The sequence below is a fragment of the Schistocerca gregaria genome, chromosome 6 (assembly GCF_023897955.1).
Source record: "Schistocerca gregaria isolate iqSchGreg1 chromosome 6, iqSchGreg1.2, whole genome shotgun sequence".
Classification (NCBI taxonomy): domain Eukaryota; kingdom Metazoa; phylum Arthropoda; class Insecta; order Orthoptera; family Acrididae; genus Schistocerca; species Schistocerca gregaria.
In genome coordinates this window covers 337,169,616-337,182,684 of record NC_064925.1, presented here as the reverse complement: position 1 = coordinate 337,182,684, position 13,069 = coordinate 337,169,616, and the positions used below count along the sequence as shown (strand labels likewise).

At 36.1% G+C, this 13,069-nt stretch overlaps 1 protein-coding gene across 1 annotated transcript in view; it reads right to left on the bottom strand.

The window, feature by feature from the left end:
- LOC126278873 (dynein axonemal heavy chain 2) overlaps positions 1-13,069 on the bottom strand; it is a 914,655-nt gene that overhangs the window by 112,816 nt on the left and 788,770 nt on the right. The window contains 2 exon segments of the mRNA XM_049979148.1: positions 554-831; positions 3,023-3,172. Of these exon segments, the coding sequence (XP_049835105.1) occupies positions 554-831; positions 3,023-3,172 (428 nt within the window).

Below are 13,069 nucleotides of genomic sequence, written 5' to 3'. Positions count from 1 at the left end.
GCTAATGGAGGATATGAAATGGCATAAATCATGAAGGAAATTTTAAAAAAATTGCAGGGACGACCAAATCAGTGCAAAATAAAAGTAACTGTTGGCAGTTCTGCAGTTCACCAAAAACATAATAAAAGTTTAAGCTTTAAGTATACATAATGATAAAGATCATCATGGTGCACAGCAGCATTACTTTTGGTACAGGAAATCTTTTGACCATGGCACTGAGTGTGGCAGTGTACATAAGAAGCAACATGGCTATTGTGTAGTGGCAATGGTTTTACACAGTTTCATTACCTTCATCTGAGACAAGAATGGAAAAAAAACCAATGAAACAAGAACTACTTTACCTAATTCAAATACATCAGAACATATCTCATGAAGCATTTACGGTCATAAAATTCAAATGGTTTAGAAACTGTTGCCTTTTGTTTAAGCTTATAATTGCATATGTTAACTAAGACATTTTATACTATCTTTAACATTGAACCAAAGCCAAAATCTTCTTGGTTATTTTTACAAATTTTAAGTAGTTTATTATCCATCTGTTACTTTCAGTTACCTCACGTGCTGCATCAATTTCAGTTTCTGTTGTTTCTGCTACTTTGAGTTGTTCATTTACAGAAACAGAGGTTGCCTGTGAAGTTTGTAGTGTTATAAGCAATTGCAAATCATCAAGTAGTGAGCCTTTTGTCTCATAAAGTAGTCTCAACAGTTCATCCTCCAAATCCTTCAGAGTACGTCGACCAGCTGCAATATTCAGCACTAGATTGTCTTTTTGTTCTTCTAGCTTTGGCTTCTCTTTACGGACCACAATTCCAAGAAGCTGTGCCTCAAGTCCTTTAAAGAAATGAATGGGCTATAACACTGGGATACACTGACAACACGATACAAGAGAAGATACGATTTCAGTATTAATGGGAGAAACCATAGCAGATCTCCTTATAAGTACAGTATAAGTACAAAAGTGTGTAAATGAAAATAGTTAGATTTGTTTATAAAAATTTAAAAATCAAGAGAGAATTGTTTTTATACCTGATCATTCCCTCTCTTGAATTATTCTATTATTTAATTTAGAAATATATGAGAACTTTCTACATCTCAGGATCATGTTAATAATGCTTGGTCTTACTTAAGTATAAAATATACTTTATGCATTATATGTTTTCTATCTACATTGAAAACCCAGTGTAGGGCTATAGGTAGAGAGATGTTGAATGAAACGCATTTGGCTGTCAAGAGAACAATGTGTGATGCCTTCAGTGACTACAGTAGCAGAATATCGTCAAGTGATCTTTCACAGAACTCAAAGAAATTCTGATCATATGTAAAGGCAGACTCAAAGAAATTCTGATCATATGTAAAGGCTGTTAGTGGCACCAAATTTAATTTCCAATTCCTAGCGAATGAGACAGGAACTGAAGTTTAGGATAGCAAAGCAAAAGCTGAAATACTTAACCCAGCTTTCAAATGTTCCTTTACAAAGTAAAATCCAGGATAATTGTCCCAATTTAGTCCTCCGTACCACTGAAAACATGAATGAAATAAGTATTAGTGTCATATGATGTTGAGAAACAGCTGAAATTGTTAAAATCTAACAAAGCTCCATGGCCTGATGGAATCCTTGTCAGATTATATACTGGATTTGCTGCTGAGTTAGCCCCTCTTCTGACTAGAAATATGAATTGAATCCACACAAGTCGGAGCAATGGTGTGGTAAAACAACAACCAAAGATGTGAAAATCAGTGGTTCATCCTCCAAAAATAATCTGTTGTTAATTATTGCTGAGCTATGAGAGGACACAAAAATTCTCTAAATGATGAAAACAGGAGACTCAAGCTTAAATCGGAAGAGAGGGATGATCAGGTATGTCTTAATATCTCCAAATCCATGGAAGGATTGCCAGAAAGTGAAGCTACAACTAAAATGGCTCACAACAGGCCTAGCAGTAGACGGGTAACTGTAAAATCGAAGGGGAGCTCTTACAAACATACTAATAATTAACATAAGCAGGATTTTGTGTCACCATTAAATAACAAATACAATTTACTTCAAAACACAGATGACATAGAAACTGTATCAGCATACTCATCTGATAAGGTGGTGCAGGACACTCAAAACTTAGCAAATAGCCAAGTAAGGTATAAGAAAAAAGTAAAATCAAGATTTATTCAGATAGTTATGCCAGAGGATTAGCAGCTATGTTAACGGAAAGCGGACCCCGTGTGATTAATGAGTTTGAAATAGAAGGCACTGTTAAATCAGGAGCTAGTTTATGAAACATTTCAACATCAATCAAGAAAGAAAGCACAGCCCTCGCGGACAGAGACTTTGTAGTGGTAATGGCCGGAGCAAACGACATCAGCAGAAATGAAAGGAAGACAGCTACTTTGACACTGAAGAAGACTCTTGGAGTGTTAACCCACACCAATGTGATTGTCGTTAAAGTGCCTCATCGAAATGATTTGACCCAGTGGTCATGTGTGAATAAGGAAGTGGAGCAGACCAAAAAGGAGTACAAAGCTAACTGTAAGCAGTTTAAGAATGTTTCCTTAATTAATACCAGTAGTTGTAGCAGAGAATGGCATACCAAGCATGGTCAACATTTCAATAATTTAGGTAAATGTGTTTTAAGCGATACAATTCTCAGAATAGTATTGGATAAGCTAGAGAAGGAAAAAAGACCAGTAATGTGTTTCGATTATATTTCAACTGAGATGACAAAAAACTTGTATGCCTAGACCAGGCTGGGTGTTCTAGGAACGTAAGGACACAATGTGGTCAACTTTCATGCAGTAATATAAGGTCAAGTAAAGTAAGAGAATATTCAAAAAAAGAAATGCCTAAAGTAGAGTTTAAAGTATGCTACCTCAGTAAGTACTCAGGGTATGGCAATAAATTAATAGTTAATATTTCTGTATTGTTCTAAGTGATTCTGTAAAGAAATTAATGAAAGTACATGACAAATGATTTGTTTAATTCAATTCACAGTGTCATGATATTGCTTGAATTTCTTAACATATAACTTACCAACTTCCTTGACTGCAAAATTTACAGGTGTAGTTTTGGTTGAAATTTCTGGAGCAAAATGAGGATTTCCCAGTTTTGTTGTAATAAAAAATCTAAATTCTGGGCTGAACTGCACCAATCTGTCAAATAATTTTATTAGCATCTGACCACCTGAAACAACAAGAGTAAGTACAAAGTTAGTTCACACATTGTATTAAGATCAATACGTACTAACTATTAGTGAGGATGGTAATAAGTTTGTACATAACAGACAGCAGTGATATAAAAGCAATAAGAACTAAAACAATAGAATTATCAATAATTATAACTATTGCCTTTGACACTGTGTTGTATCAGTAATTCCATCTTAGGAGATACAGATGTCAAAATATTTTTTATTCTAAGAGGTAGAAGGTATGTATGGAGGGTCCAGATACTGCAAGGAACAGTTCGAGTCAGATGCAACAATGTATCAGATCTACGAGAAATTTCAATATTTATTCATAGTATATAAACGTTGCCCCATAATCAGAATCTATTGTGAACACTTTTAAGACTGGCCACACAACTATATAATTTATGTGATGGTGTCCAAGGAATCCAAAATTCATGTTGTTGTTGTTGTGGTGGTCTTCAGTCCTGAGACTGGTTTGATGCAGCTCTCCATGCTTCTCTATCCTGTGCAAGCTTCTTCATCTCCCAGTACCTACTGCAACCTACATCCTTCTGAATCTGCTTAGTGTATTCATCTCTTGGTCTCCCTCTATGATTTTTACCCTCTACGCTGCCCTACAATACTAAATTGGTGATCCCTTGATGCCTCAGAAAATGTCCTACCAACCGATCCCTTCTTCTGGTCAAGTTGTGGCACAAACTTCTCTTCTCCCCAATCCTATTCAATACTTCCTCATTAGTTATGTGATCTAACCATCTAATCTTCAGCATTCTTCTGTAGCACCACATTTTGAAAGCTTCTATTCTCTTCTTGTCCATACGATTTATCGTCCATGTTTCACTTCCATACATGGCTACACTCCATACAAATACTTTCAGAAAAAACTTCCTGACACCTGCATCTATACTCAATATTAACAAATTTCTCTTCTTCAGTAACACTTTCCTTGCCATGGCCAGTCTACATTTTATATCCTCTCTACTTTGACCATCATCAGTTATTTTGCTCCCCAAATAGCAAAACTCCTTTACTACTTTGTGTCTCATTTCCTAATCTAGCTCCCTCAGTATCACCCGACTACATTCCATTATCCTCGTTTTGCTTTTGTTGATGTTCATCTTATATCCTCATTTCAAGACACTGTCCATTCCGTTCAACTGCTCTTCCAAGTCCTTTGCTGTCTCTGACAGAATTACAATGTCATCGGCGAACCTCAAAGTTTTTATTTCTTCTCCATGGATTTTAATATCTACTCCGAACTTTTCTTTTGTTTCCTTCACTGCTTGCTCAATATACAGATTGAATAACATCGGGGAGAAGCTACAACCCTATCTCACTCCCTTCCCAACCACTGCTTCCCTTTCATGTCCCTTGACTCTTATAACTGCCCTCTGGTTTCTGTAAAAATTGTAAATAGCCTTTCGCTCCCTGTATTTTACCCCTGCTACCTTCAGAATTTTAAAAGAGAGTATTCCAGTCAACATTGTCAAAAGCTTTCTCTAAGTCTACAAATGCTAGAAACGTAGGTTTGCCTTTTCTTAATATTTCTTCTAAGATAAGTTGTAAGGTCAGTATTGCCTCACGTGTTCCAGTATTTCTACGGAATCCAAACTGATCTTCCCCAAAGTCGGCTTCTACTAGTTTTTCCATTCGTCTGTAAAGAATTCGTATTAGTATATTGCAGCTGTGGCTTATTAAACTGATAGTTTGGTAATTTACACATCTGTCAACACCTGCTTTCTTTGGGATTGGAATTATTATATTCTTATTGAAGTCTGAGGGTATTTTGCCTGTCTCATATATCTTGCTCACCAGATGGTAGAGATTTGTCAGGACTGGCTCTCCCAAGGTTGTTAGTAGTTCTAATGGAATGTTGTCTACTCCGGGGGCCTTGTTTCGACTTAGGTCTTTCAATGCTCTGTCAAACTCTTCACGCAGTATCGTATCTCCCATTTCATCTTCATCTACATCCTCTTCCATTTCCATAATATTGTCCTCAATACATCGCCCTTGTATAGACCCTCTATATACTCCTTCCACCTTTCTGCTTTCCCTTCTTTGCTTAGAACTGGGTTTCCATCTGAGCTCTTGATGTTCATACAAGTGGTTCTCTTTCCTCCAAAGGTCTCTTTAATTTTCCTGTAGGCAGTGTCTATCTTACCCCTAGAGAGATAAGCCTCTACATCCTTACACTTGTCCTCTAGCCATCCCTGCTTAGCCATTTTGCATTTCCTGTCAGTCTCATTTTTGAGACGCTTGTATTCCTTTTTGCCTGCTTCATTTATTGCATTTTTATATTTTCTCCTTTCATCAATTAAATTCAATATTTCTTCTGTTACCCTAGGATTTCTACTAGCCCTCGTCTTTTTAGCTACTTGATCCTCTGCTGCCTTCACTACTTCATCCCTCAAAAAAATGGTTCAAATGGCTATAAGCACTATGGAACTCAACATCTGTGGTCATAAGTCCCCTAGAACTTAGAACTACTTAAAACTAACTAACCTAAGGACATCACACACATCCATGCCCGAGGCAGGATTCGCTCCTGCGACCATAGCGGTCGCGCGGTTCCGGACTGAGCTCCTAGAACCGCTAGACCACTGCGGCCGGCTCATCCCTCAAAGCTACCCATTCTTCTTCTACTGTATTTCTTTCCCCCATTCCTGTCAATTGCTCCCTTATGCTCTCCCTGAAACTCTGTACAATCTCTGGTTCTTTCAGTTAATCTAGGTCCCATCTCCTTAAATTCCCTCCTTTTTGCAGTTTCTTCATTTTTATCTACAGGTCATAACCAATAGATTGTGGTCAGAGTCCACATCTGCCCCTGGAAATGTCTTACAATTTAAAACCTGGTTCCTAAATCTCTGTCTTACCATTATATAATCTATCTGATACCTTTTTAAATTTTCTATTCTACCTGCCCGATTAAGGGATCTTACATTCCATGCTCCGATCCATAGAACGCCAGTTTTCTTTCTCGTTATAACGACATCCTCTTGAGTAGTCCCCGCCCGGAGATCCGAATGGGGGACTATTTTACCTCCAGAATATTTTATCCTAGAGAACGCCATCATCATTTAATCATACAGTAAAGCCGCATGCCCTCGGGAAAAATTACGGCCGTAGTTTCCCCTTGCTTTCAGCCGTTCGCAGTACCAGCACAGCAAGGCCGTTTTGGTTATTGTTACAAGGCCAGATCAGTCAATCATCCAGACTGTTGCCCTTGCAACTATTGAAAAGGCTGCTGCCCCTCTTCAGGAACCACACGTTTGTCTGGCCTCTCAACAGATACCCCTCCGTTGGTGGTTGTACCTATGGTACAGCTATCTGTATCGCTGAGGCACGCAAGCCTCCCCACCAACAGCAAGGTCCATGTTTCATGGGAGTTGGGGGAGGGGGGGGGGGGAGGGGGGGAGGGGGGGGGCAAATTTCATATCAAAATGAAAATTCACTTGAGAAAACTGAAAAACTTCTAAAAGACAAAATGGCTGGCCAGTACTTACTTTTAGGAGGCAAAATGCCTGTACTGCCAATAAACATATCTAAAAGTGAGAACACTTATGCTATTGTGAGCATGAGAGAAAACACTCTCGCATCACATGGCTTGCTCTTATGGTACGGTCCCCCTCTCTCCTATCTCACATTCTGGCTTGACTTCGTTGGAAAATGACTATGTAAGGCTCTTGCACTAAATCTCATATAATTTATGGAGAGAAAGAGGTAAATTAGACTAAAACTAAACCATATTTACAGATCTTAAATAATTACAGTTGAAGTGTAAAATAAAATTCTAAAAGATCTACATACAATCTGTTACTCATCCTAGTTTCCAGAACAACAGCTAGCATGAAGGCATTATTGTCTATTAGCAATTATTGAATACGAGTGTCAGAGCTGTTATAGAACTTTTTGGGTGATGATTACCAGATAAAAAGTATTTTGAACATGTCACCTGTGCTTCAGACTCTTCAGGGAAACATAGTGGAATAGATGTTCATGCAATCATAAGTGCAAAAAGAGCTTGAAGCACAGACTCAAGGACAATGACAGGGACATTTCTGGGAATGCTTCATAAGATTAAGTTGAGGTGGTGTTGTTACTATTAGAGTGATGCGACAAACCCTGGATGAGTGATTATGAGGAAGGACTTAACGCACAGCTCAGCCCTTAGAAACATTTACACAGAGGTGTGATTATTGCATAGCTTCTCTATCAGAGGGCTATGTTGAATAGAAAACTGCCAGAAGAATCCAAGCTGACCAAAGGAGTCGTCATCTTATGACAGTGACTTCCACCCTTTTCACTAGGGCTTTTCATAGTTGTTAATTCTTCTGAAAGACAGAGCTACACAGCAAATATAGTTATAGTATAAGTAACTACTATAAAAGCAAAAAGACTGGCTCTTGCACAAAATTATAGAGCTGAAAGGGTGATATTATTGATGTAAAAGAATTAACATCTGCCATCAAAACAAAAGATCCTCTATGTATAAAACTGAAGATTTTTAATCGTCAATGAAAGAAAGTGAAGAGCAAGTGGAATATTAACAGATGTTTTCTGCTTATCAGGTATTGCAAATACTGAATACACACATAATGGTGGCTAATAGCTAATGTCAGACCACTGAAGAATGAGAAGTGGCTATATGTACAAAAATAGCAGTAAAGTCCCAGGCCTTACAATTTTATTAATAATGTGTTAAAAACCTCCCTCAATATCTGTGATATGACAGAAAATCTGGAAACACACAGGCTTGTAGCACTGCCAATTAATTCATTACCAGGAGGAAACGTCTTCAGTTTCTTGAATCAGTTACAAAGAGAATTAGAAAGAATTATGCAGAGTTACCTGAAAATTCATTGTATGTAGTGACTTTAACACAGATTTTTCTATTAGATAGTAGGGCTCAATAAATGCAAGGCTATAGATGCATACATAACTAGGGAATAGATAGAGGCTGCCTATTGAAAAATTAAACAAACCTTTGAAGAAATGTGAAGCAGCAGTATGAATACTGAGCTCAGGTGCCAGAACATATAAGGAATATATTAGAGACTCTGTAGAGGGAAATATACTTGAGGACAATATTATAAAAAGAAAAGAGCAAGTAGGTGAAGATGAGATAGGAGACATGATACTGTGAGAAGACTATGACAGAGCACTGAAAGATCTGAGTAGGAGCAAGAGCCCTTAAGCAGACAACATTCCCTCACAATTACTGAGATACTTGGAAGAGCCAGCCATGACAAAACTACTCCACCCATTGTGCAAGATGTATGAGACAGATGACATACCTTCAGACTTCAACAAAAATGTAATAATTCCAATTCCAAAAAAGGCAGGTCCTAACAGATCTGAATACTACAGAACAACCAGTTTACTATGTCACAGTTGCAAATTAATAACAAAAATTATTTACAGAAGAATGGAAAAAAACTTGTAGAAGCTGATTTAACAGCACAGAAGATAAGTTTAATTTATGGAAAAATGTAGGAACACACAACAAAATACTGATCCGACATGGAAAGGAGGAGTTGCCACACTTGTTAAAGACAGTTTTAAATTTAAGAATATTGACATTAATAAATTTTGCTTAGAGCAGCACTTAGAAGCATGTGCAACAGAGATAGAATTTCATAATAGGTCCTTTATAATAGTAGCCATATACAGAGCACCTTCAGGAAATTTCAACCTGTTTATAAACGGTCTTGAAGATTTATTATCTCATCTAAAATTTAAAAAAAAGAACTAGTTGTTGCTGGTGATTTTAATATAGATGTACTGAAAAACACTGCCAGTGAACAGTTCCTGAAATCAGCTACATTGGCATTCAGTTTAATTTCTACTGTAAATTTCCTAACTAGGGTATACAAATGTTCTATGACTACCATTGATAATATCTTTATAGACAATTAAAAAACCAGTAGTAAATGGGCTACCTGAACATGACATGTAACACCTAACATTAAATTTTGAGAATTGTCAGGGTAAAACATCTATCAGAACTGAGTACAGAAGGCCAATAAAACAGTCAAACACTGAGAAATTTAGATTGCTCAAAGAAATTAATTGGATGGATGTTTAAAGCATCCAAGACACAAATGGAAAATACAAAACATTCATTAATAAAGTTAGCACCTTATTTGAAATTTTTCCCCTGAAGGTAGCTCAAATTAAGCAGAAGCCTAATAAGAAACCATGGATCACACAAGGGATACAGATATCATGTGAGACAAAAAGGAAACTCTATCTGATATGTAGGGACATCTTTGATACTATCATTATAGCTCATTACAAAAATTACTGGAAAATATTGAAGAAGGTTATCCAGAAAACACCTGCATTATGAGAAGAAGATAAATACATTCAGCAATAAAATAAAAACAATGTGGGATATAGTTAAGTCAGAGACAGGTAGGACCAGAAATGAGAGGGAACAAATAGCTCTAAAAATAAATGAAACCCTGATAACAAACAAATTTGGTGTTGCAAGCCATTTAAACAAGTATTTTGTCTCTGTTACTGATAGCATGGGGTTGTCAGGTTAAGAAAATAATGCAGTGGAATATCTGAGACCAGTACGCACAAGTAATCTCAGTAAAATGGAATTGATACTTACTTCACCCAAAGAAATAGAATCCATCATAAAGTCCTTGCAATCATAGCATTCTACTGGTTATATTAATGTATCAACAAAGTTAATAAAAGAGTGTTCATTTGGGCTTAGTCATATCTTCAGTTATTTGTGTAATCAATCACTTATCACAGGAACATTCCCAGATTGGCTTAAATATGCTGAAGTTATACCTCTTCACAAGAGAGGGGACAAAGAAATGCTGTCAAATTACCGACCTATCTCATATTTGCCTGCTTTTTCAAAAATCTTCGAAAAGGTTATGTTCAAGCATCTACTTAAGCATCTTAGTGAAAATAACAGTGTCAAAGTCACAGTTTGGGTTTCTTACTGGTTCTGATATTGAGAAGGCTATTTACACTTATAGAAAATGTCTTTAATTCATGGCTTTTGACTGTGTGAATCACAGCATTCTTTTAAGTAAATTAAAATATTGAGTTTAGTTTCGGACAAGGCACAATTCTAACATAATTTAAAAGAATCTTTGGTGGCAAACTCCTTCCATTCCATCCATGAATTTCTCAACAAGTGCAATAGACCATTTTAATGAAAATTTATTATCCTTTAATTTTTGAAAATACTTGGTTTTACTCTGAGTCTGTAAATAGTGGAAGTTTAATTTTAAATCTTGTACATAATTTGAATGTTCTTCACTGAGGATCATTGAAATGAATAATTTACTTTAATTAAATCAAAAGACTTGCACCAGGCCAACGGTCTACCTGATGGGAAGCCGTAGTCACATGCCATTATTATTATTAAAATTAATGAAACTCAAATTTTTCTAATTACATTTTTGTAATGTGTTTATCTGAGATGTTCCACACCCAGGAGGATCCCCTCTTTGGTGGGTCTATGGAATGAATAATTAACCTAATCTAGAAATTTAAGTGCTGGAAAGTCTGTTCTGAAGGATGCAATTTTGAAGTAATTTTCATTCCACTAAATCCTGAATGAGGAGCTAAATCCTGAATGAGGAGCTCCTCCAGGATGTCAAAAATGCTTGTCTAGAGTGTGGCCTTGTATGGAAGTAGAACTCGGGTGATAGGCAGATCAGACAAAAACAGAAGAAGCTTTCGAAGTATCATGCTATAGAAGAATGTTACGGATAAGACAGGTAGATCAGACAAGAAATGAGGAGGTACTGTACTGAACTGGTGAAAAAAGAAATTTATGGCATTTCATGATTAAAGGAGGGATAAGTTGATAGGACATGCTTCAGACATCAATGTAATGGAAAGGAAGTGTGGGAGGTAAAAATTGAAGAGGGAGAGAAAGGTATGAATACAATAAGATGGTTCAAATGGATGTAGATTTTGGTAGTTATGCACAGATGAAAAGACTTGCACAGGATAGACTAGCATGGAGAGCTGAATCAAACCAGTCTTGGGACTGAAGACCACAACAGTATAGCTCAAAGATATTAAGAGTACTTTAAATCTCTGTAACTCCATCTTTATACACATGATTGTGGGGGACTGGCTGTTCAATATAAAATGTCAATCCAAAATATCTTCAGCCATCAATATTCACAGTTGTTATTTTATTTGAGCAACCAGTCTCAGCACTACATTTTCCCATCTTCTGGTCCCTGTCCAAAGCCAACAATGATAATAGTGTGAAATACATAACAAAAGGAGTAGTGTAAGTACTATATACAGTGGTAATATGTAGTAACATGTAACAATACCAAACTGTAAGGTAGTTACATCAAAGTCAAAGGTAAATTAAAAAATAAAATGAGAAAACAGGTGCACACTATATTGATATAAACTAGGGAACAGAATCTACATTCCATAAAAAATTGTAAAAAAGAACCTACTAAATGGAGGTCAATACTGCATGTTATGCCTAGATAATCTCAGTGTAATGCTTCTGTTAGTGCCCATGAAATATCTGGAGCAAAACAGTCACAATCATATACTGATGGGTGCAAACTGAAGATAAAATATTTATTTATATGTTGTCACAGACCAATAGGACATGAAACCACTTACGGAGGTCAGCCCCATGTCAACTATCTGCACTGCCATGTTCCATACATTAAAAATAATTAATAAAACAAGAATATAAACTTATGTCAATATAGTCTGACAATCACAGATTCATAAGGTGCCATTATTTACTAAAAATATTTTTAATGAACCAAATTGTGAATCTAATGCAATATACTACAACAAATTTCCACTAAGCAGGAAGTATTGAAATATATGGAAAAGGTCATAACCAACATTAACAAGAAAGTGAGAAGTCCTTCAGTAGGCAGCTGTTTGGCTAGGTGATATACCAAACTATAAACTATGATGTTGAAGTCTAAAGAACAGTACTACAATACATACACAGTATATTAGAAAGCCATTCACTTTATTCAGAACAAACAAAGACACATACCTATATATGACATGTAGCTTGTGACGAAGCAAGCTGGGATCTCTTTACTTCCTCTCTTGTTTTGCCATCTGCCTCCTTAAATTAATTTTCATCTTCATTTTTACCTAATTACCATTAAGTGCATGAGTATAATCTGCATTACAATAAAAGAAAAAGGTTGGCCCCCAGTCTTAAGGAATATAGCACCAGGTCTAATTATGTGCTTAGTTTTGTGTATGTAATTAATTTCCTAATTTATTTTGACCATTTCTAATTAATACTTTTATTACAGGGTGAAATCAGTAATTGTACTGTGACTTAGCTTCTACTGTTGACTTATATACAAATAGAAATTATGTACTAACTATAAACATTTGGAGGAAGAACTACCAGGATTCTTAAAGTATTTATTTGGCTCTATTCAAAAACACACTAGCAAACCAGCCCTTAATTAATTCCAAAATAATTAACAGGTTTGTCAAATGTCTTATTTGTATAGCAATATCTGTTAACTTCATAATTTAAACAAATAATTTGGCCTGACATTTGTGATACGAGGAACTGTTAAAAAGGAGGGTTTAGTTGATGTATTCAGTTAACTGAATGAGTTATGTCTTAATTGTAATTTCTTTAACTTAAACATCAAACACTGTATAGTTTCAGTGGCTATTATTGCGAGGATATATGAAAGACCAATTTTAGGTCCTGAGACAGTCAGTCCACAGCCGATTTTCACACGGGAATTATGAATTGGTTAGATTAACAACAATGCATCAACTTAACAGTGGAATAAGTGTAACACAAATAGGCTGTGTGTTAAAACAATTAATGACCATGTCTGCTCAATTTATTTGAGAAATAGTGTCACACGTACCGTATTATTCTGTAA